At 36.5% G+C, this 26,279-nt stretch overlaps 1 protein-coding gene across 3 annotated transcripts in view; it reads right to left on the bottom strand.

The window, feature by feature from the left end:
* Positions 1–26,279, bottom strand: part of LOC145665078 (uncharacterized) — a 186,071-nt gene that overhangs the window by 102,227 nt on the left and 57,565 nt on the right. The window contains exons 3-4 of one of the 3 annotated variants that reach the window (XR_014127549.1): positions 20,051–24,253; positions 18,791–19,856 (exon numbers count right to left, since the gene is read on the bottom strand). The exons of 1 other annotated variant lie outside the window; for it this stretch is intronic. Coding sequence is in view for 1 of the 2 variants with exons in the window: in XM_081732346.1 (XP_081588472.1) it covers positions 22,912–24,253 (1,342 nt within the window). In the remaining variant the exon portion in view is untranslated. Of the gene's footprint in view, positions 1–18,790; positions 19,857–19,889; positions 24,254–26,279 lie in introns of those variants that run through there. One more of the 3 variants, XM_081732346.1, reaches the window with a different exon arrangement.

Genomic DNA, 26,279 nt, shown 5'->3' on the forward strand with positions numbered 1-26,279 from the left:
CTACTGTCCGCTATTTATAACCTTATACTTCGAACAGGTGATTATCCAGCTTCCTGGAAAACTCCAAAGAGTCTTAATGTTTCTGAAACCGCATAAAGATAACACCAAGGCAGAGTCATACCGTCCAATACAACTCACGTCTACACTGGGAAAGATCCTCGAATGCATCTTAGTTCGGCGTCTACATACTCACTTCTTCCATAATCAAATTCCTCTACACCAAACTGGTTTTCGTCCTAAATGCAGTCTCAATGATAATCTACTCAAACTTACCACTATTCTTACCAACCACTTCAATAGCATCCAACCTTCCTGTTTATTATTATTTGACTTAGAGAAGGCTTTCGATTCAGTTTGGCACGATGGGCTACTTTACAAACTTTATCTTCTACGATTACCATTCGCATATATGACTAATTTATCACTACCTCACCAATCGCATAGCATATGTCTGCATTAATTCATCTTTATCATTTCCTATTTTTCCGCTTAGTGGTGTACCCCAAGGGCCAGCGTTATCGCCACTGCTATATATACTATATGTTCGAGATTTGCCTGTTCCTCCTGATCCTATCTACACCTTTACCTTTGCAGATGATACTGCTTATCTTGCCTGTGGAAAGTCTATTCAGCATATCAATAGTATACTTCAGGAGGCAATAAATAAGTTCTGTGACTGGTGTAATACTTGGCGACTCCGAATCAACTCCACTAAAACACAGGCACTTGTCATCATACCATCAGGACGTACCAGTAGGGTACGACGCAATAGATCTTACATCTTACTATAGCTGGCACACGCATTTCCGTCACCCGTACAGCGAGATATTTGGGTGTTATTTTTGATGACCATCTTTCATGGCGTGGACACCTTCAGCATCTTATAAGTATAGCGCAAAATAAACTAAACCTTTTGAAGAGATTAGTCGGAACTTCCTGGGGCCTTCGTCAAGAGACTGTGTTAAACACTTACAAAGTCTTCTTGCGACCATCTATACTCCATGGACACATCGCATGGCTTAATGCCAGTAATAAATTCTACACCCGCCTCCAGATCATTGAAAGACATGCATTACGCCTTGCATATCGTATCAAACTGCCTAGTCCTACCCGGCTACTCTATGAGCGTATTCCATTTCCACATCTTCTTCTTCATCTAGAAAAACTGCGTACCAGGTACATCACTACCCGCTGGACTCAAGGCCATCCCATCCTTCGCATTTGTATACGCATCGATGCAGATCAAGATGTTCCACCCCGTCTACAATCTACACCACTTCAGCACCTAGTTACACTGTATCTTCTCACACATCCTGACGAACAAATAGACGAATTTCTATTAGCATATCAACCACCAGACTTATCACCAAACATTTATCCATCTTTTGCACTTTAATTCGCACTAACAAGGGCATCATTGTGTCTCTCATCATGTGTCGAGTCGCCCCGGCACAAGAAGATAACCCTTCACCTGTCTAACTAACAATATCACTGTGTTGTGGCGTCTAACTTGCACCTCATCTTTCATCTCATCTCACATACATTTTGATAGATATTGTACATACAATAAATAACGATTCCTGATCAATTGATGAATAAAAATCCCAATTATGAATGAATAAAGACAATAAATAAATAAATGAAATTAAACATCTTTGTCCATCCAATTTATCCTTTATTCCCCTTACGCATAACTCCACTCCGAAGAGAAGGTATTCCCTTCTACGGGTTCTTGCATTGTAAAAAAAATGTTACCCCTCTCTATGAATATGTAATTAATGAATGAAAAAAAATAATTAAATATATGTAACCTCTTAGACCAACCACATTAAAGTTCAATCCAACTTTTATATACCTGAAGCACTCAACCGAAGAAAGGGCAAAACCGTTCAACCGGGACGACGGACCAAAAAAAAAAAAAAAAAAACGCTAGGTGTTGAATTGACACAGAAGTAATACCCTAAAGTTGTAGTCATTTTGTGTTGTTTCAATACAAATCGAGTTTCAAAGAAAACTCGCTCGAACTTGCTCGTGCCCATCCCTACTGATTCATTTAAAGAACTAATTACCGGTTGGTCGCAAATTGGAATTATTATTTTAGGCTGTGGAATCTGATCAAACTCTGAATCAAATTTGCCCTCTACATGAACAGTAATGGCCTTACGCAAATTGGTATGATCACAAGTAGCACGGAATCAATAAAAATATATCCCCAGAAAGCTCTATCAGTTCACATATCCACATTCGTGCATAGGGCTACTTACATTTTGTAGTTGACCATTCATTACAACCGAGTTAGTACTTGATCTGCTCATAACTTGCGGGTGAAACTGCAACTGAAATCTCGTGGCCCACAATCTCAGCTGGCGAAGAATTCGTGGACCGAAATCTTGCCGGGCGAGAATCTCGCGGGATAAAACTTAGCCATCTAAAATCTCGCGGGACTAGCCTTGCAGTAGCGATTTCTTCTCTATAGAATGTTTAAAATATTCCCTATACACTTGGAAAATAAATAATATTTATTATAAATAAATAACAAAGCAGAAAATAGTAAGTGATTTTATTATTTTTTGAAATACGAAAAGAAAAATAAGTAAGCAGTTAGTTCCCGGTATATTAATATAAGAGTGGCGTCGAAAAGAGATCTTCATAGTTCGCTCACCATATGATTTAATTAAATAGAAGTGCAGAACAATAATGGAATGCCACTTTTTTTTTGGGGGGGGGGAAGAAATTGACGTGTAAAATCTGCTAACTCAGAAACGAAGAATTTATTTATGTAGGCGGATAACGTGTAACTCATGTAACTGAAATACAGCGCTAAAAAGTTTGCTTCATCATCATGATATTGTTCTATGTGAACAATGCAATGAACATATGTATTTGGTAACATTATGAAGGGTGATTTGGATTTATGCACTAATAATTATAATAAATATGTTTTGATCAGTGGCATATTTAGGGGCTCTATCGAGCTCAAGGCCACCCGAAATAATTTCATTATTATTTCTTGCATTATACGTACAACACAAATGCTTCTTACTGATTCTCAAGCCCTCCCCCGCCCCGAAACAAGATCCTAAATTCGCCTCTGATTTGGATAATATTTGAATCAATATTATAAGTAGAAATACTTTATAGGAAGTTCAAACCTGAATTATCACAAATATAAGAACACGTAAGATCTTAATAACTGTAGTCGTATTGTCGAACGAAGTTTCAAATGGTTGACCTCTTGAAAGAAAATGTCAGAGATATTTGTTAATTTGCATTTGAAACTAACATCTCTACAAGTGCGTTGGCAGTTTATACTGGAAAATATATCACTATGGCGCAAGAAAATAAAAAACTGGACATTGTATCTTTTTACCTTTTTAAACTCGAGACGAGGCAAGAAACACAATAATCATCGTCTCATTTTCGAGACGAGAAATTCTTCCGAGGGCAATCTCAAGCATTATTTTAGTGTTACATTAAAAAAAAAAAAAAAAAAAAAAAAAAACTACAAATTGATAAAATGATGGTACGGAAACAATGAAGTGCATTTATCTACGTTTAAAATATGCAACTCATTACACAATTTACTCCAATCGTAAGTATGGTTTAAATGTTGTTATATCACACTATTCGCGGTTTAATCTTGACGCGGAAAGTTTGTGATAACTTCCAGTTGAAATTAAGGAAAAACTAGGGCATGATTTCTTGTTTACATAAATTAACAAAACGGAACAATAAAATTTCGAGATAAGAGCGAAAGAAGCCTTCGATGATAGAGACGAGACCTATTAAATTTAGGAGACGAGAGTCTCATCTCGTCTCATGGAGAACACTGTCTGAACGAAATAGATATCACTCTTTCTTGTAACGACTACCTGGCAGATGCTGGAAAATTTTTGGATGAATAATCGATTTTGTGACATATGAATCTGCAAGCACATAATCTTTATGCTGTTATATGGGAATTAGCCAATAATAGAGCACTGTAGAATGCATTAGGTTATTATTTAGAAATGAAATGAAATCGTTTAGTTTTACGTTCCACAGTTATGTCGGCTAGGCTAAAGAACACGGTAATGATGAGAATGAATGAAATGGTGGAAAGAAGAAAGTGGAAGGAAATGAGAGAACCCAGAGAAACCCCATGAACATGGTGTTTATCCACCACAAAACCTACTTGGTGCGATCTGTTATCGAACCGGGGACACCACACACCAGAGATGAGCACTCAGTTACCGCGATCCTCGTTATTGTTTAGGTCATAGTAACTTATTAAGTCTAATAGAACGGTTAGGCCCTATGTCCGTCTGTCTGTTAACAGGTAGACCAAACGCGGTAAGAAATATCGAGAAGGGTTTTCCGGAATTGATTTAGCGTCCTAAGACTCCTCCATCAATGTTGTATATAAATCGGAAGTGATAGAGATCGACCACTTATGAGTCATAAATCAAAAATTATAATAGCGACAAGCGGTTTTAGGGAATTGATTCAACGTCTGTAGAAAATGTACAATCTTCGCTTCGCCCCTATTAAACAAGAACTGGTAGAAATTTACTACAATTTCCGGTTTCAATATTTGTTTTCATACAGCAAAAGCTGTCAGAGATATCGAGAAGTTTTTGGGAATTCATACATCGTCTCAAGAATAGGTTACTTCTCTTCCGTTAACCCAGTGTTCAAATCAGAAGTGGAAGAAATCAACCGTTTCCGGTTTTAATATTGATCGCCACAAAACAATTGGAAGTAGATAGCCACAGTTTTCGAAAATCGATTGAGCATCTCAAGAAAAATTACATTTTCACCTATTTCTCTCTACTGAAACCGGAAATGGTAAAACAATTTCACTCTTCCGCTTTCAATATTGATCTCCATAGCTCCATAGAGCTCCCTCGGGGCTATGGGGATAGCGTATGCGTCTTTGGCGCAGGAGACCCAGCTTCGATTCCGGGCGAGAGCTTATGTGGTTCGATTTCCACGTTAAACTGTAAGTCCACGTCTCATATAGCCTCGGTGCTGAATAAGACGCTAAACTGAAATCAAACCAAAACCAAATCCATAGCTCCATAGAGCAAAATCGATAAGTGATATTCAGAAGTTCTTTTTTTCTTTTAATGATCTCTCACAAATTTCTTCTGTCCATCAGGTAAATATCAGCAGGATGATTATTCTCCACATATGCTCTGCAACATTTCCTTCTCTTTGTTTAGGTATAAAATGGTCTTTCGGCTCCATCTGACATTTCGTTTTCTAAACTAAGTATTAATTAATACATTTAAATTTACTCGTCAGTTAATCTGTGTGTGTCTAACACAGCAGCGGTCTATTTCTCAAAACTACTAGTCTTGTAATGTTTTTTTTGACAAACCATCAAATATGATGAAGTAGAAATACTACAATAATAGTAAAATTCATTTATAAGTACGATTGCTGACCCCTTTAATTTGCCATGTCTTTACAGTATACACAAATGTAAAATATTTAATGTTGAAAAGTTTCCCTCACTTGTATTACAAGACTAGTTGTTTAGAAACCAAGGCCCCTGTAGTCTCGTTTCATAAAAAAAAAGTGTTTTCGATGCCATTCAAAATGCAGATACGTAATTAAAATATAGAGTAAGTTTGGGTGAATCCGGACAGTTCTGATGTTTCTTTCTTTTACTGATACCCCGCTAAACGAAAATATTCAATACTTCGTCATATTGTTTGATGATATGTTGGTATGCAAGTACAACTGAAATAGTTTTCCTGGAATGGCATGTTAAAAAATAAAAAAATAATTTTCTGAAAGTTGACAAAATATTTGATTTGAAAATTTGGAATGGTGAATCCCGACAGTAGGTTGGCGATTCCGGACACTGAACTTTGAAGGAAGACGAATATAGGTATATTTTAGGTTACTATCTTGCTACACTAACATTCTAACACGATAACTACAGAATATAAACGCAAATATATGATAAATACAGTAGCTGTCACGCACTAAATTTTCTATTTCACGGTCGTACCCTTAATGGCACTACGCCTTTCTTATCGTAGTTTGCACTTTCCGGGCCTGCGAGGCCCACGTATTCTGTAGTATGAACATGTGAACATAATTTAGTGGATATCGTTCTGAATGTGTAACAAATTGACACTTAGTTCGTATAGCATGTTCAGTTGTAGGTACAGCAATATAATTCGTGAATTATATAAAGGGCACAAAATAAACTATAAACTAAAATTAGTATTTCGAACATGAAAGATGCAAATTTTCACGTTACATATACACTTTAAAAATCTATATATAGTGTGCATATTTAATGTGATAAATTTTATTGTTCAGACTATACAATATTTTTGTGTGTCTCACTGGTACCTTGAAATATTTCTGCACATTACATACATTGCTCACACACAACAAACATGTGCTCACTGCACACATTATTCTGACCTTTCCAGCGTACCACTTTGGTTCTCCAGTGTCTAGTGACATCATTTCGTTTTCTTTTCTCCACGTCTTCCTAGCTTATCGTTTTCAATCTTGATACCACATCTTAACATATTCTCTCTTACAGACAGTAGACGACTCAGCTTTTCTCAACATTAGGGGTGTAATCAAATCATAAGTTAGCTCCTTGATAAAAGTCATTCGCTTATGATCCTTTTGAATATTCCAATTTTGATTATGATATTTGAAAACAAGATAAGAGTTGGATACTGCTACCTCTAATACATTCATGAAAAAGGCAAAAGGCCATCTTCAAATCTTTCTTTTGCACGAATATTCTCGCAATTTTTGATCCATCAATTCGACGCCTCCTTTACTTTATTGTAGAAGTTGAAGATGTCCTGCTTCCTTTTTAGGCGATTACCACCGATTATCGAATCATGATGCATGCTGCTGATAAGAATCACTTTTGTTGTGTTAGGAACGTAACTGACCATTGATACATCTTTACTAAACACGAATTCGAAAGAATAAATATTTCTCTTATTATTATGTCTGCTGATGGGGAGATGCTCCTGTTATTATTTCTAACTCTTCCAACCATAGTTATGTTTCTTGTGAGAAGGTATTCTGCTAAAGGAATGCTTGTGAAATAATTGTATGTTATGTTACGTCCTTGATATTGATTCAGGCTAGACACCAAACGCTTGGCATCTTCTGCTGCAAGACCTCTTCGAACCGGTCACTTATATTCTACCACAATAGAAATACACGACAAAAGCGTAGCTAAATATAGCATTGGAAATCCAAAACACTTTAATTCCATATTTTGCGGGATTTTAGACATGTATTGAATGAAAGGACATCCACCTCTAAATGAAATCAACTGTTCGTCAATTGTTAACGATTTGAGGCTAGGCTGATTTAAATTCAATACATTTGAATCTGTCGACAGACATTGTAGTGTTGTAATGCGGGTGTCAGTTGGAATTTTGAAACAGTTCTCTGACGGATACATTCCAACTGTTCTTGACGCCAGCCAAAAGTAGAAGTCCTAAAAGCGCTAACATTTTTTTCTTGTCGACTTCTCTCCTTTTCTTTGGAATCTCAGTTACTCGTCTTCCTTGCAAATTAGAGCACAACACAATTTCTTCCAAAATGTCATTTGTAATGAACAGATCAAACACAGCGCGAGGTGAATCAGTAAATGTGCCCTGCCGTGGTCCAGGAGCTGAACGTATAGGCTACTATTGTGAGATCTAGTCTGAGATTGTTTTCCCGGAGTACTTGACCAAGAACGTCCGTCTTTAGAACACAATTCTGCACTTGCAATATTCGATGTTCAGCTACTTCCATATGTATTAGTCATTTTCATTGGCACTTTCACTTGCATCATTTCCACTGGCTATTTTCTATGTGACAATCCATATCATTACGCACATTCCAATCCTCACCATCACTAACTTCACCACTGCTCAACTGGAAACAAGTATCGCTTTCGTCCTCTTCTTCTAACATCTGACACCTTCCGCTAGACTACATATACTTACAAGTCACAGTAATGGATAACACGTATTGAATAGACGTATACCAAACTTATGCAGTAAAATTACATTTCGAAAGAGGAACAGAATGGCATTGAAAAATGTTTTAAAAATCTTTGCGGGACCTATTTTCAAACTTACTAAAGGTGTAAATAAAAATAATATATTTACTTCCCGAATATTAGAGTATTATAATACAAAACATAATTTTCAGTATATACAAATTATGAAAGAAATGTGAGAGTAATCTAGTTGTCACAAGTAAAACTATAATTTATAATATTTATTTCAATACTTTGAAGGAAATGAATGAGAAAGACAGAGTACATGGAGGGCCTACAAGGCCCGGATTGTGCAAAATCGGGGTATATAAAGAAAATACCTTTAAGTTTCAAAAATTAAAATTGCAAAATGAAAATCATATCACCGTAACAATTTTGAATGTTCAACTGATGATGTCAACAAGACTTAGCCGCAGACATATATAGGCCTACTTATGGAACTTTGAGTAGGAAATAATATCTTCCGGGCCTCCCAGGCCCGGATTGTGCCAATAAGGGCTAACAAATCCACAGCAGAATAATACAATTGTTACACATCATCCAGTAAATCGTTAATATGCCTAGGAAGTTTTTACATACTATACTATACATTATTTTATGTTCCATTATTGCTTTGAAGTATAGTAGGCCTACCGTACACAAAAGTCAAGTAAGACTAATACGTACAAATACACAACAAAACAAATAAAATTGGTCTGTCGTTTTCTACTTCATTATTGTTCGGAAATATTATTAAAAAAAATATGAGAAACCTATACACCACAGTGCAAAATCGCAACTGTTAAAATAGCAATCATTTTTGTCTGTTGCATCATTGTGTGTAAATTCAGTATTTTGCAAACAAAACAAGATATCCAAAATTATTAAATTGCTATACTCTGACTCTGACCGCCCTCTGTCATCCTCCCTCAACCTATCAACAAATACAGTAATTTAATAGTTACAAATAATCCTTGTTTTACATTCTTTGAAAAATTATTAAAAATGAAGGAATGCTATGAAGTATTCCTTACTTCAGTTTTAAGTTTTTTTTTCTTTCTTTTTGCTTCTAATATATTTTCAGGTTCTCTGAAAGACAAAGAGCACGGGAATGAATTGCTGTCTTGAGCTAGGTGAGTATAATAACGCCGTTACCAGCGGTGCTGACGATGTTCCAGTCCAAGGTCATTTCTAGGAACCTTGGTTCCAGTCCGTCTATAAGCTTCTTCTTCTTCTTCTTTAGATTAGATGCAGTTATACGCATCATTCTTTCTTCCTTCCATTTCTTACATTTTGCTTGTGTCCTTGGGTCGTTTTATCTCCCTTCTTTTATTTTCGTCCACGCTCAATGTATTTACTAAAAATTCACTAATCAGGGCCTGCACTTGTTGAGGATTTGCATCGCATGCACCGTAATCCAAATCTTCTTGTTAAAGTTGCTTTGGAGATTGTGTCATTGTTTCAGAATCTCCATCATATACATCAATTAACCGTCTACGTGAGTTATATTGGCTATTTCTGGTTAGTTTCTTCGAACGTTTTACGCTTAATCTTTGAAGTGGTGAACATTTTCTGTCACTGTACTTCGATTTAAAAATGTCTCCATGGACTATTAAATGACAGTACAGTAGCTGAGACTCTTGTTTTATAGCTTTTGCCTTTAGCGAAATCAACACGCTTTCCGCCAATACACTTGGATACATGTGACATAAATGATTCTGCTGGATTGTTAGTTTTATTGCAAAGCAGACTATTGGCCAATGCTATTAGTCGGATCATCGCTTCACGTATTGCTACTTCACTCAACAACTCGATTTGCTTTTTATCTTCCCCTTCCAAATTGCAATCATCATTATCTCCACTTAATGTGTGAGTCGACTGTTTAAATTTGCTAATTTTTTGGTCAGTAAACTCATTTGTTCTGGACCCGACATACTTTATGTGGCGACGAATACCTGTTGAAATACTATTTACTCTTGACTTCAGAAGTTTTCGCACTAATAAACCACTTTTGCTTGGGAACGCTTTGCTCTTCTCACTAATTGCAATGAGTTTCTTTTTTAAATTTCTAACTGTATGATTTGCACATTCGACTTTTTCATTAAGTTTGTTACAACTTCTTCTCTTACCTTTTTTATCGTCGAAGAATCGCCATCAGCAATAATATTAATGAATAACACTCAATGTTCTTCAACGAGCCACCTTACACCCTCTGTTATAATATCTGATTCCATTGATGACGATGAAGAATTCCAATTTCTGTGGCAGTTGTGCTCTTTGACTTGTTTTTTCTCCTGTTCAGAGAGTTTGCAAATAAGACAATATTTTTTTTTCTGACGCCCGCGTATATTACTGCCTTAGTTTGTTCACCAACAAGTACGGCAACACCGCTCTTGGAATCGAAACCATACCCATAAGATCTTTTACATCACCCACCATCAGCACCAACCATAATCATGGCATTTCCATTTTCATCAACACTTCCCTTAGTGATGGCCGCAGCGTTTTCTTCCGTAATGGCTTTTTGTATTGCGTCTACTTTCAAACTGTCCATTACTTCTGCACACATTGAATCATATTTCTGGTTGATGGAGTAAGACACGTAAGGAGCTTACCTAGCTACAAAAACTCTTCATTTTGCGCAAACCGAATACCAATGCTTAGGGCTCCCTGAACTGCATCAAAATGAACAGCTTCGTTGTCGGCTGTAGAAACAGATATGTTTTTTTGACACAATTCCTTACAGCACCTGAACTAACGATACCATAATGTATAGATGATTCATGCACCATATATCCCCCAAATGAACACTCAACAGAATGCCTTTCGACCTGACGAATGTTCTCTACAAAGATCAACTAATCTTTGACTGTTTGTAATTGGCACTTCATTAAACAAATCAGGTATCTTATCTTCAACAGTAGTTCGAGATTCTTCTTCAATCTCGTTAACTTGAACATGAATCGCTGCACACTCTTGACTCCTGTTTCAAGTTGCTGTTCCTTCGAGCCAGATGGTGCGTCATATGAAAGATGTGGAAGAACTTCACTTCTTATAGAAGACTGTCATCTGAAAAAAAAAAAAAAAAAACTATATGTATGAAATTAGACTTGAGTTGCTGTACTGCAAATTTATCACGTACCATCAATGACATGAAATTCTATGTGAAATCGTTGCGCAAAACATGAAATAGAGAAAATGGCAGCTCAGCTGGATCTTAGGACCTCTTACATTTATTTTATTTTATTTTGTTATTTTTTTGTACATTTGCAGCAGCAATTTCAACACTATCTTCCTTGCAGATATAAAGGTATCTATTTGTAGGAAGTCTAAGGGAAATAATAAATGTATTTTAGTGCTAGTTGCATGCTAGGGTTTAAGAACGTTCTGCTTAAAGTAAATAACAATGAAATATAATTAGTAGATTTACTGTACATCTGACCACAATTGTGCATTTTAGGCTAGAGGAGATGGAGACAATGAATGAATTGTGACGTAATTGATGGAATGAGACCTTGGAGGGGAACGGGAAAGCCCCTGGAAAACGCACGATGTTGTCTGCCACAAACTTATGTGACCTGAGATCAAACCAGGAACCCCCTGCTCCAAAGGTGAGCGTCCTACCGCTAAGCCACTGTGCCCCCTGATCTATTCACGTCAGTTTTACATCCCACGTATATGCTTATGTTTCAAGCAAATCCGCATTGTGCGTTGCTAATTATGGCCTTGCTAAAGGTTTTCTATTGCTGTATGTTCGCATGTTAGGGGGTGTTTGCCCCCTTCATCTTTCACGTTGGCCGGTACAAAAATCATGTACATCTTATTTTGATTCCTTTCTTCACTGCAGGAACTTCAAGAAAATTCTGGTGTGAATTTGAAAAACCTTGCTTGTTAGAAGGGAACAAACGAAAAAGAAAAAGATTCCAATTAGAAATATTATAATAAGATGTCCACATCTCGAGATCCCTTAGATTGGCCTCCCGCAACTAACTCACACAAAGTTGCCAGAAGTAAATATTTTTATTTTTGGGGGAAACAAGAAAATATCTCCATATTATTTAGATAGTTTATTAAAAATAAAATCTCAAGTTTTAGGTAATTGAAATTTGAATAAAATGTCGATATGCGGTATGATTTTAGGTTTATGAGGTGCAAGACCGCGGAGACGTGTTGTGTGGAACATTTAGCTAGCCTAAGACTAGTTAGAAATATATATCGAAGCGAGAACACTTTTAACATTTTGATAAGCGGAAGATCAAAACCTCACAAATTTTCCCAAGATCCTATGGACGCATATGTTTTTTAGAAAATAATTTCATTCAATTCACTGTCCTCAAATTAATATAAAAGCGCAATTATTGAATTTATTCAAGTGTGGGCACGGTTTACTAGGGTTAATTCATTATACAGAGGCCGCAGTGGCTCAGTGGTAGAGCATTCACCTCTTGCACTTGGGATCCTTCGTTCAATCCCCGCTCGTGCCAAGTGAGCTTTGTGGTGGACCAACACCGTGTGCATGGGTTTCCTAGGGTTCTCCCGTTTCCTTCCACTTTATTTATTTCACCATTTCATTCATTTCTCATCATGAGAGTCTCCTTTAGTCTAATCGGCATAACATAGATTTCATTTCATTTTCAATGTTCAATTATTCAATAACATAAGTTGCAACAGACTATCAGATAAAATTGTTTCGCTGTTTCGAAATAGTCCTTTTATGTCACCTACGGTGCTAGAAGTCCCTTCTTCAATGCCAGAAATGATATTTTTGGGGGAACAAAATCTTGTAAATGGGTTTTCCCGGTTTTATCTCAAATTTTTAGTCCTCAAATTAAACTCTGATGATTCACTTCATTCATCATCCCTATCCTTTAGCCTACAGAGTACAGAACGTTCTTTTGTCGAGCGGTCCAAATCAAATATATTAGGCCGGCGATAGAGAGATATACCTGTTGCGGGTTCCAATTCAACTCAGGGCACAATTGCTTATTTTATTATCACCATTTATTTTCAATAACCATCTTTGCCTACATGCACAATCGTGGAACGTACGTAGAACTCAACAATAAATGAAAGTTTCACAATCATTTTCGTACAAGTAATAGGTTGTAATCTGTACGTAAATGTACCTAAGACGATCCGCCATGTCATTCTCCTTCTCCAATCAACTCCATTTGGCGCTGCACAGTCTTTTTGGATGATAGTGTTTTTCAGAATCGCTTTATTATTGGCCCAAATAAAATGTCATTGTGACATTTTTAAAGAATTACAAACATACACGCCCCTTTCAGTGTGACTGAAAAAATAACATCAAACCACGAATGTGTTTCAAACTATCTACTCACTGAATGATTGCACTCAGAAAGGAATTCTTTGCTAACATCCATAGGAGCCGTCGCACGTAGGATTGCTTCTAATAAAATTATTATTATTATTATTATTATTATTATTATTATTATTATTAACAGGCAAATGGTTATCGAAGTAAATCTCTCCTATGGGTTATAGGAAAGGAGGGCAAAGCGGATCACTTAACTTCAAGGGCCTCAAATGGCAACTAAAATTAAGACTAGGAAACTAAAGTTTTGAGGAAATATTTTATGATTATTAAACTTTCAAATAACAATACAATAGTAACAAGGATTGCATATACATAAATGATATTGCTTAATTACTGAACTATTGCAATTTATCCACTTTGCCCCACCGGTAGGGCAAAGCGGATCATGGTAGTGGGGCAAAGTGAATAAGCAAAAACTCATACATTAAAAGTCAGTGTTTAATACAGATATGCAAAATAGAAGTTGTATAGAAGAACAATATATGTGTACACAGTCTAAGATCATAGAATGACACCTAAATGAACTGCTTTACATACCAGAAAATTAAAATGTTTAATATTTTGTGATTATTAGCCAAACTCATCTAAATATAGAATTAAGTCTAGACAAAGCTTGAATACACATGATCCCTAAATATGTTTAAAAAGCTCAAGTCCATAGAAGTTTTTTTTCTTATCAAGTAGGCATCTAGTATCTAGTTTCTTTCAATCTATAGTAACCCTAATGAGTACAATCTACGTAGTAGCAAACAGATTGAAAAAAAACAATAATGAGGCTTAGGGCTGAAAATAATATCACATCACACGCTTGGTTTGCACAGATCACAAATGTAAATGTCTTGTCCCTTATAATAATCGGTACAGTTTTCGTGAAACCATGACAGACAAATAGAACACTGAATCCAGTCTTCATTAAGTGGATCTGAATAATATTCATGACAGAACTTTCATTGGTAACTACCGACTCCTTCTGGTGATTTTGAATGTTTTTCTTTGTGTGAACAAATTCAATATGAATTTCAATATTCAAATTAGCTGTGTTGCAACGTGTACGTACCGTCAATACCACATTTAGTGCCAAACAGATGTTCTAAAACAGTACTGCATTATGCTTGGGGCAAAGTGAATCGCTATTCGCTTTGCCCCTTCTAAAATTATTCTCTTTGCCCCACACTACCACATGAGACAAAAGACTGTCTACAGCATATGGATTACGTATTTACGATAATTCTCAAACATGATAACAAAGGTAAGATCCCACCCTGTCCAGGCATAGTGTGTTTGCAAACATTCTACGGAATAGTAAGAAAATATTTCAAAATCCTCACCTCTTGAATTTTTTAACAAAATGCGTATTTTCTTTTCTTCTCCTCTCTCGTCTAAACAACAACACGTACACACAAAACAGTAATGTCCTTCTCTTATTTCACTAGTGACGTCATAAACTGGGACAAACATTTCCTGCCCTCTGTTTTCAGTTGACTGTAAATTGCGTTATTCGCTTTGCCTCATATATTCACTTTGCCCCCCTTTCCTCTACTATTTGGTAGTGTATAGAAAGGGGGAAGGAAATCTCACAACTGTTACAGAACACTCAAAACACGGTTACGCTATTGCATCTTTCCATATACATATACAGTAAGCTATCACGTGATGAATACATTATGCAAATAATAACCAAGCTAACTCCTATATCTCTTCAAGCTTTCTTCTTTTTCACTTCCAATATCTTTGTAGAACAGATCCTTGGCGAGATTTTTTGGGGGGCAGTTTTGAATAATGAATTATCGACCGTTTTCTTCTTACTATTCCTATTTTGCAGTTCGCTATCCATCGCAACAGGGTAAATCCTCTTTGATCTCTTTGTAAACTTTTGTCAGTTGATGCGACAAATAAGCGAGTTTACACTACACAGTTTGAAACTACTTTTATAGGATGAACACTTCCCTTACTTGAAAGCAACATAGACAGATTTTCTGAAACTTTCGTACGTCGTTAGTTCCAATGTGCCTCTAGAGTTAACTATTCGCGAAGATCTTTTAAAATAAATAAAAATAAAGGCCTCTTTCACATTATCCGGCGATTTGCCGGATCCGGTTTCGGCCCTTTTCATATTATCCGGCGTTTTGCCGTGGATGAAAAATATGCGAGCAGGGTTGCTGTGCAACTGAAAAAAACAAAACTCTGTGACTCTTGTCGTGTTGTGGTGGTTGTAATGGACAGACGCAAAATGTATTTTCTACTCGCCTTGTTAAGACACAGGCAGAAAAAAAAACACGTCAGAGACACATATGGGTTCACCCTGATTTTTCTATACTGTTTTCACAATTAAGGGAAGACGAAAGCAAATTCTTTAATTACTTTCCTATGTATATCGCATCAACTATTGTCATTCATTAGTTTTGTTAATGTGGCTGCAGTGGACAAATGCAAAATAATATGCACTTTATTCGCTTTGTTACCAGGCCCGTAGCCAGCCCAAAAATTTAGAGGGGGCCCGGTAGAAGTTACGGGGGGCCGACCCAATCATAATATACTTCATCACCATATTATAGTTCATTTGCAAGCCTGCCGTGAAACTTTTAGGAGGCCAGCCAAAGTTTAGGGGGCCCGGCCCCCTAGCCCCCCGTGGACACGGGCCTTTTATTACCGAAATGAGAGAACATGCCACATACAGAAAAGATGAGCACTTTTTATTAGAGAAGCGGTATTTTGGAACAGATTTTTCTATACTGTTTCCACAATTGATAAACTTGGGCAAAGTAGCGGCTCGGTTCTGGATATTTAAAATACCGTTCCGGTATTCAACTGTTGCGACTGAGAAAACCAGGCTAAAGTCCTCTCGGGATAGTCAACCGTTGAAGTCTATCCGATAATCTCAAGCCAACATTCAGCCACTGATCCCAAGACTGGTCTCTAGGCATTATTATTATTATTATTATTATTATTATTATTATTATTATTATTATTATTATTAGCTGTTATGCTCGTTCTTCGCACGGGTCAGATAAAATATCAATGTAAACAAACTGAACAATGAGAGAAGAATTAAGAAACATTTCTAAAATTAGATACATTTTGTGTGAATATATATCCAACAACGTGAGTGTTTTAATTGGGAAGGCCGATGGGGGATGAATTTGAACGTAAACACTATCGAGAGTATCAATATACATCTGAGCGACCTCGATAAATATGAATTCGACACAAATATTGGTCATTTTCTACTACTTTTACATGTCCCGGTAAACGTCCCCTGAGACCCCTCCCTGGTTCGAATTGTGAAAAAAATCGCCTCTGGCCTTCAGCCGATACCGCAAAAACTATGAATGTGACACTAACATCTGTCATTTTCTACTACTTTTATATAGAAAGTAAACGCCTCTGTGATCCTCTGGTTCCAATTTTGAAAAAACAACGCCTCTGGCTCCCAGTCGATGGGGGGCTGTATTTGGAAGTCAACGCCTTGGGAGTATCACCATTCATCTCAGCGACAGCGAAAACTATTGATTTGACACTAATATCGGTCATTTTCGATTATTTTTACATGTCTCGCAATTCTCCACTCCGGTGACTCGCGGCCCGCATACAATGGTGGCTGAATGTTAAATTACCGCTAATGAAAGTATCACCATTTATCTGAGAGACCGCGAAAACTGTAAATTTCACACTAATATCGGTCATTGTGGATTATTTTTACATGTCTCGGTGATCTCCTGGCCCAAGTTCCTTAGCTGATGGGGACTAAATGTGAAAGTAAATGCTATCTTGAGTTTCACCATTGAGCTCAGTGACCCCGAAAGCTATGGATTTGACATTAATATCGGGCATTTTCGATTATTTTTACATGTCTCGAAATTCCCCCCCCCCTCTGGTGACCCCCGGCCCGCATACAAATGGTGGCTGAAGTTTTCGCTAATCGTAGTGTTACCATTGACCTCAGCGACCGCGAAAACTATGGATTTGACACTAATATCGGTCATTTACTACTACTTTTACATGTCCTGGTAAACGCCCCCCTGAGACCTCCTGGTTCGAATTTTGAAAAAAACGGATCGGCTTAATCTGGAGCCTGGACCAAGGTACCCGTGACCAAATTTTGGTAACTTTCGGTCCACTCGTATGGTCCCCAGGCCGCACAAAGACAGACAGACAGATACATAAACTCTATTTTATTTATATTTGATTATTATTATTATTATACTATTTCGGGTTTATTCTTTTGTTTTAAGCATTCCGACTATTGACTCAAGTCTCTTTAAAGCACTGCTCTAGTCCCTGAATTCAGAGGACTATTCAAGAAATTATAGCCAGATAATTATAAAATATATAAAGTACGGTATATTTATCAAATATCACATCATGAATTCTCTCTTGCTTTGCGTAGCAAAATAGTACATAAATATATAGCAAAAGACTGTATTGCTGAAATATTTGATAGTCTATATTTCAATTTTAGGTCACCACAAATTTATAGAAGCTCATTTGTCCAGTGCTACCCGGACATCTCCCAATCTTCTATTACATAGAAAAATAATAATTTATATTGATTTCGACACTTCGGTAGTATTTGTCGTTTTAAATTAATTTTACATGTCATCTTTCCCCATATATTGTATGTACAGGTTTGGTTAATTACTCCAGATGTACTGGGCTAGAACACAACCACATACACAAACACACTCTTCACACACACAAAACCACACGCTACCATGTTATAGCAGCCACTTTCTGCTCTTTCCTGGCAACACTTGTTTCCTCCCTCAACACCCATCCGGTAGTTTGCCGCGTATATGTGAAGAGCTTCATTGCTTGTAATGTTCCGCTTGGCTATACACGGCGATTTGCAGCGCCAGATTCTTGCAGGGAGATCCGGCTGTTTTTGCTCGCCGGATAAATGTCCGGCGACCGCCGCACATATGTGAAGAGCTTCATTGCTTGTAATGTCTTTCTACCTCGTCCGGCAAGTTGCCGGACATGGATCCGGCAAATCGCCGGATAATGTGAAAGGGACATAAGATCTATGAAGAGAGAGAAAACAGATTTTGCTCTTATCTGCTGTCAATCTGCATTTCATCGGTATCTTTATCTGCGGGAACGACCCAAAGTTCACGCACGTGACCTAGCGGGGGGCAGAGAATGAAAGAAATCTCCTGGTTTGCCTCCTATCTGCTGTTCTGCGTTGTTGCAAAATCTGGGGCCATATATTAAAGAGCTTTTATATGGAAGAAAATTAATTTTTAATTAGCGCGCTCTAATATTAGACTAGCAAGAAAAAAGTAAAAGTGAACATACAAATATTAATACTAACAAACATTTGGAAGAATTTCGAAATGTAATATCTATATGTAGTATTTGTCGTATATATATATATATATATATATATATATATATATATATATATATATATATATATATATATAGTTTTCATAATGTTTTGGAAAGAAATATGCCATGTTATTATATAGAGAAATCCCAACGCATTCCGAGTGTTGGACACAGCCTTACTGATTGGAACCAACAACAGTAACGCAACCGTGATGCAAAATCCACCTCTTTCAATTCATGCAAAACTTGAAATCTATATGGATAAAATTTCAATTTCCGTACAGCCCTGTGAGCAGTTGACTTGTGTAAATCACATTGTGAGGCGAGCTTCCTAACTGACTTCTTTGGTGATGCCACAATTCTTTGTTCAACACTGCATAATGTCAGCAAACCAAAACAGAATGACGTCCTGAACGAAACCTGTCTGCTTCCTAAGCAGCATGCTTGCTTGCCGCAAGCTGCCTGTCGTTTTTATTTGATTTTCTTTCGCATTTGCTTATACACAAAAGGTTATTTTTGCTTAACGCAAGCTTTAGTGAGGGCAACCCAAGCTTCACTTGCGAGACGCTTTTCTTTAACTTGAAGTAAAAAGCCAGCGCGCGTTCGATTTTCAGTTGTTCTAAAAAGCACGTGACACTGACCTCTTAACTTTCGGCGCCAAGGTAGTGTTCTCGTTGTTTGCGTCTTTGTAATTAATATGGTCTAATGTAATTCTTCAAAGGCCTACGAGAGAAAAAAAATATAAGCTACTAAAAAATCACAAATCACATTCTGAAATGTACCCATGGCCTATTGGCACTGAACCAAAAATGTAATAACAAAAAACTTTGAGTATATTTTTGAACTTGGTAAGGTCCTCTGTAAATATATACTGATGACGTTTATTTATTTGAAGTTGCGCTAAAACTTTAACCACAGCAGTTTTGTCAACAGTTTCCACATTTGCATTTTCAGGAAAAATAAATTTATCAGTTCCAGTCGATTTCCTCATAAAATTGACAATTAGCTCTCCGTCAGAGTCTATTCTTTCCACCATACCAACATAATGCTCTACAAGGTTCCTGTCAGATTTAAACTCTGCGACTACATAGCTGTTAGGTGTAATGGTCTCTGATGGTTCTTGATCATCTTCCTCATCGGAATAGATTTCCTGCACCTTTAAGTGCTTCAAATTTGCAACATCTAATGTTCATTAAGGAAACCAATCAATCACTTGAAGTTATTAAGTAGCTAATAAATTATGAGAAAAATGGCAAAAGAAAATAACAAACATCTAAAATCAGCTAACAATCTATATCTATGCAGCCTGCTAAGAATAGAGAGGGACAAAATACCTAGTACTAATTATCTTCTATAAAGAGCAATAAAAAGGATACACTTTGGATCATTAATTTTCACTTGTCCAATCCCATAGTGAAAACAAGTTTGCCCAGCATTGCACTGCATACAGAACAGTCGTCTTGCCTGAATATTGCTCCTGTTGTTCTTACTCCATGTGATCTCGTGTACTTTCATAGTTCCTTGAAAAGTCTGTAGGTCACTTGGGAGAAGTTTATGCAAACCCTCTATCTCCTCTGCATTGATTCTGTGAATTCAATTGTGCTGCTTTCTTTCAATGCTGATACAAGAGCATCGATATTTGGGATGTCTTTGCCATGACTCACAATACTGTCCGCTAACCTCTTGACACACCTCTTGACACCTATACCATCGGGTGCCCCTTTCCCATGTCCTTTTTCGAATAGTACCAATGAAGGCTGTCAACCTCCAGTTCCTTTGCTACGAAAGTAACAGCTAAGTAAAACATTTTCTCATTCCTATATTGTGTACTGGGTCCATCACTCAGAAAGTGGACTTTCGGGAGGTTAGGCACTTCTTTCTTGATTACTACAAATACAGGTTTCAGGTGTGCACATATTGCAACAGGATCATGTCGTGTGCTTTCAGACAAAGTACAGATTGACTTGTGTTGGACGGATTCTTCTCTTGCAGTTTTGTAGTATATGAGAACAGTATGAAGTGTGACCTGCTTCCTAGAACCTCCAAAGTGTACGGATTGAACCTCTTCGCCATATTTACATTGATAATTTTCCGAGAAGTCGATGTGTATAAAAACTTCATGATCAGCCAAAGACTTCTTAATACTGCTTGTAACATGAAACTGATGTTTAATGTTGGCTACATGTTGCCTATACTGTTTAAGAAGAATGGTAAACTTCAAAACCAGTTCACGCTTAGTAAAGGTGATTATCCCTTTGCAAGTCTTTTGTATGATTCGAGTTCCATCTTTAGTGACGAGATTTTCTCTGTTTTTAACCCATTGCTCGTACTTAATTTTTTCATCTTCAAACTCATTAATAAGAATTGGACTATTGTTTGGGCAGCATTCCAAACATGTTTTCTCCACGCATTTGGTGTTTTTTTCACATGCTATACTTTGCAATAGTTCATTAGGAGACCTTTCTGCAATTATTTCTAGTAACTTCATTTTTTTTCACAACCATCCCAAAGTTATCACACAAATTACAGTTGCAAGTACTTCGCTTTTGACAATCCAGGGAAACTATCCAAAATGGGCGTTCAAGACAGAACTGTTGGTAACTGAGATCTTTGTGTTCCGGGAATGAGGTTATGAACTTTAGGTGTAAATTTTTCATTGTGTCAGATAATAATCTCTTTTGCTGTTTCTGCTTTGATTTTGTTATTGTGTCGTTTTCCCCAGGACAGAGCCGGCTGTTGTCATCTTGCTCAATGAATGTTATTATGGCATTTTGAAGCTTTTGTTTCTGGAGCTTTCTCGCTTTTCGAAGGCCATTTTTTTTATTTCAACAGGTTTTTAGAAGTCAAATAAGAAATAGTTTGGTAAAATCTGTACTTCTTAATGATATTTCCTGTTATCATATTCACTAAATTCCTTTTCTTAACCAAAAGTGCTGAAGTTCACAGCAATTTGTCTTTTTAACGCTGAGCCAAATCCAAGATGTCGACGAACTGTAGGTGGAACCTTTTGGCCATTGAGCATTTTTTTAACTTCTTTCATTGGTGTGTCAGATTTTTTTGATTCTACCCTATAGTGCCTTTCTTTGTACTTGCTTACTTGTCTCTTCAATGACTTGTTCTCTTTTTTCCTTTTTTCTAATTCTTTTTTCAGCAATTTTCTATTTTTCCTCCTTTTTTGCCGGCCACTTTCAACTCGTGAGCAAGATGGTCTGTGTTCAGGTTCATTCTATTCAGGACTTCCAGATGGTGTTCCAACAACTAATAGTGCGTGTTCCATTTTTTTTCTTTTCCCTTAACCTAAGTATTAAACTGTGTGCAGCCAAATTTCTAGGTTCTGTAAACCCCTTGCCACAATCTTGGCACCTGTGTTTTATTTCACCCGTATGTATTAATGTGTCTTGCCAAACTTGAAGTCCGAGTAAACATCTTTCCATACTGTTGGCATGTGTGGGATTTTGCACAATTACGTATTAAAATGTGTTGCCAAATTTCAAAGTTTAGTAAACCCTCTCCTCATTCTTGGCACGTGTGAGACTTTTCATTCGTATGTATTAACATGTATCCTGCCAAACTTCCAAATTGAAAAGATCCCTTTCCACATTCTTGGCACTGGTGAGGTATTTCACCTGTATGTAATATGTTTTGCCAAATTCCCACGTCGAATAAATCCCTCACCGCATTCGTGGCACACGTGAGATTCTTCATTCCTAAATATTCAGATCTGTGCTGCCAAATTTCCAGGTTGTGTAAATCCCTTGCCACAATCTTGGCAGCTGTGGGGCTTTACACCTGTATGTATTAAGATGTGTTTTGCCAAATCTCTACGTTGAGTGAATGTCTTTCTGCATTCTTGTTACCTGTAAGGTTTTACACACGTCTGTATTAACATGTGTCTTGCCAAACTTAAACTCTAAGAAAACCTCTTTCGACACTGCTGGCATGTGTGGGGTTGCGCGCCTACCAAGCTTCCAAATTGAGTAATCCGTTTCCACACTCTTGGCACTTGTGCGATATTTCACTTGTAATGTAATATGTTTTGCCAAATTCCAACGTCGAATAAATCCCTTACCGCATTCGTGGCACGCAAGAGATTTTTCATTCGTAAATATTCAGATGTGTGCTGTCAAATTTTCAGGTTGTGCAAATCCCTTGGCACAATCTTTACACCTGTATGTATTAAGGTGTGTTTTGCCAAATCTCTACGTTGAGTGAATGTCTTTCTGCATTCTTGTTACCTCTAAGGTTTTACACACGTCTGTATTAACATGTGTCTTGCCAAACTTGAACTCTGAGAAAACCTCTTTCCACACTCCTGGCATGTGTGGGGTTTTGCACCTGTATGTATTAACATGTGTTTCGCCAAATTTCCATGTTGAGTAAATCCCTTTCCACATTCCTGGCACGTGTGGGGTTTTTCACCCGTATGTATTAACATGTGTTTCGCCAAATTTCCACGTTGTGAAAATCCCTTTCCGCATTCGTTGCAAGTGAGAGATTTTTTATTACTATGTATTGACATGTGTGCTGTCAAATTTCTAGTTACTCCAAATTCCTTGCCACACTCTTGGCACCTGTGGGGCTTTTCTGTCGTATGTATTAACATGTGTATCGCCAAATCTCTACGTTGAGTAAATCCTGTTCCGCATTCTTGGCACGTGTAGGATTTTACACCTGTATGTATTGACATGTGTTTTGCCAAATTTCCACGACTGGTAAACCCCTTATCGCATTGTTGGCATATGTTGGGTTTTATACCCGTATGTATTAACATGTGTCTTGCCAAACTTGAAGTCTGAGTAAAGCTCTTTCCACACCGTTGGCATATGTGAGATTTTGTACCTGTATGTATTAAAATGTGTCTTGCCAAATTTCCACGTAGAGAAAATCCCTTTCCACATTCCTGGCAGGTGTGAGTTTTTTCATTCGAATGTATTAACATGTGTGCTGCCAAATTTCCAGATTGAGTAAATCTTTTTCCACACTGTTGGCACCTGTGGGGTTTTACACCTGTATGTATTAACATGTGTGTTGCTAAATTTCCACGTCTGGTAAATCCCTTACCGCATTGTTGGCATATGTTGGGTTTTATATCCGTATGTATTAACATGTGTCTTGCCAAACTTGAACCCTGAGTAAAGCTCTTTCCACACCGTTGGCATCTGTGAAATTTTGCACCTGTATGTAGTAAAATGTGTCTTGCGAAGTTTCCACGTAAAGAAAATCCCTTTCCACATTTCTGGCACGTGTGAGATTTGTCATTCGAATGTATTAACATGTGTCCTGCCAAATTTCCAGATTGAGTAAATCCTTTTCCACATTCTTCGCCCGTGGGAGTTTTCTCACCGGTATGTATTACCATTTGTGTAGTCAAATTTGAACGATTAATACATTCCTCTTTGCACTTTTGGCACGTACAAGAATTTTCTGATGTATGTATTAACACTTGTGTCGTTAAATGTGATCGAGAGATTCCCTTGTAAACTTCCTTGTTAGTACGAGATTCCTTACCAAACTGAGAAACATTTTCCTTTGGTGTAATGAATGTATGTGCTGTTCTGGAAGGAGTATGTTGACGGTATCTGCAAAAAATTGAATAAACACGAAATGGAAATATATAACATGAAACTCCACAAAAATGCAAGCGTTGGTATATAAAGTACAGCACCAATAGGAAGATACTTATTTTGTATTATACTTCTTTTGCATTTAAAATATGAGGGGTTTCCATGTAGTGATGGGAATATTCCGGGAATTTATGTACAATCACAAAGAAAATTGAATTCTATTACCAAATTATGATTTGTGAAGTAAATTCGTTTCTTATTAGCGTTAATTATTACTGTTATGTCCAGAGGAGTTTTCAAAATGTATATTCTGAACGGCATTATGTTATTTTATTATATTTAAAGAATACGCATAAATGTATATTTACTTACAATATTTTCTATGCAAGTAAATATATGGAAAAAATGGTATAGTACTTCCACATACTTTTACACCGCTAAACAGTTTAAATTTATATGTAAGTGGATTTCTGAACTAGATTCTACTATTGTTATTAAAAACACATTAAATTTTTATATGTTATAAACAAATTAGGTTAGGTAAATGTCAAAATACACATGTTTCAGCATGTCTCAGAAGACACACTTGCGGATACATTACTTATAAAACTCCAATTGACCAAAGCAAAGTATATATTTTAAGATTATATATTTGGGTATAATCTTAAAATATATACAAAAATATATAATCTTAAAATATAGTTAGTTGGCATCTTATTAGTAATCTTGAAGTTTCCAAAGCTACAATGAATAATTTACAAGTTGCGCATATATTCTTATGTTCACAATATTTGCAAGATACTGACATAGTTTTATAATTTAGCACGTAACATTGAAACACGACCTTCCTTCCTAACTATTTCTTGAAATTTCATGCGTTATTTCACATGCAAGAGAAGTCGAGTCAGAGAGTGAGACACCGACGTCTATTACTAACGATGTTTCGGGGTATATTAATTGTACTTTATCTTTGTCTCTACATAATTTCTACGTTACTTTACAAACTGTTTCTTTTTCATCATTTTTAAATTAGTACTTTGCTACTCTTTAGTGCAAATAGAAATGGTACTTAAAATATCATATTATTAGTTATTTAAAGTACTGTCAAAAGTGTTTTTTTTTCAAATTTTCAAATTATTTAAAACCTACAAGTAAATAATAATAAATAAAAGTAAAGTAATTGAACACATGTTTCTTATAATTTGGAAGACAAAAGTAAAGAAACGAAAAGAAATTCCTTCCCGGGAATTTATGTGCCAGGGAAAAAACCTGGAATATTCCCATTTTTTATTTTCCTTCCCAACGGGAATATTCCCACTGCCCATCACTATTCCCAAGCACTCGTACATTATATTTCGTGATGAACTGAAATCTCGTACTATGGAACTATTACATGATATGTCGTAGCATTATGGAATTTACAACAATCGAGTGTTTTCCGTAGCAGTTATATTCTCCACAGACGAGAATGCATTGTGTTTACATTTAAAAATTAGAAATCAGATTAACTAAAGCACGCACCAAGGTGCATATGTTACAGTATGGAAGGAACATGATTTTATAGGTGAAAATGAACGTAGGAAGTCAATTAATATATTTATAAATGACATTGTTAATTTAAGTGACAGAAACTTTAGTCAATGCAAGAACTTGTTGCAATTACAACTACCAGAGACTGTTACTATAATCACAAGGAAACAAAGGAAGGCTATAACAACTTTTAAAATTTATTGAAGGCTATAACAAAAAATAATTTAAATTTGTAAAATACTCATGACGACATTGAACGAAAACAAAATTCTATAGTTGGTTTTCAACACTACTATCGCCGGGTATGTCAAACAACGTCTCTCGGGTATTATTTGCACTGCGAAAAAGTTCAGTGTTTATTGTTTATTACTTCAAAGGTTAAAGAATGTGTCAAGATAAATGGTCCACTCTGTATCTTTAAAAAATGAAAGAAACGTGTTATAATGTACATTATAGAGTGAAGGCATGTTGAATTCTTTGAAATGAATTTCCTAATATATTGGTTGTCTAC

This window comes from Thermobia domestica, chromosome 11, assembly GCF_964235325.1.
Source record: "Thermobia domestica chromosome 11, izTheDome1.hap1.1, whole genome shotgun sequence".
In the NCBI taxonomy this organism is placed as follows: Eukaryota; Metazoa; Arthropoda; class Insecta; order Zygentoma; family Lepismatidae; genus Thermobia; species Thermobia domestica.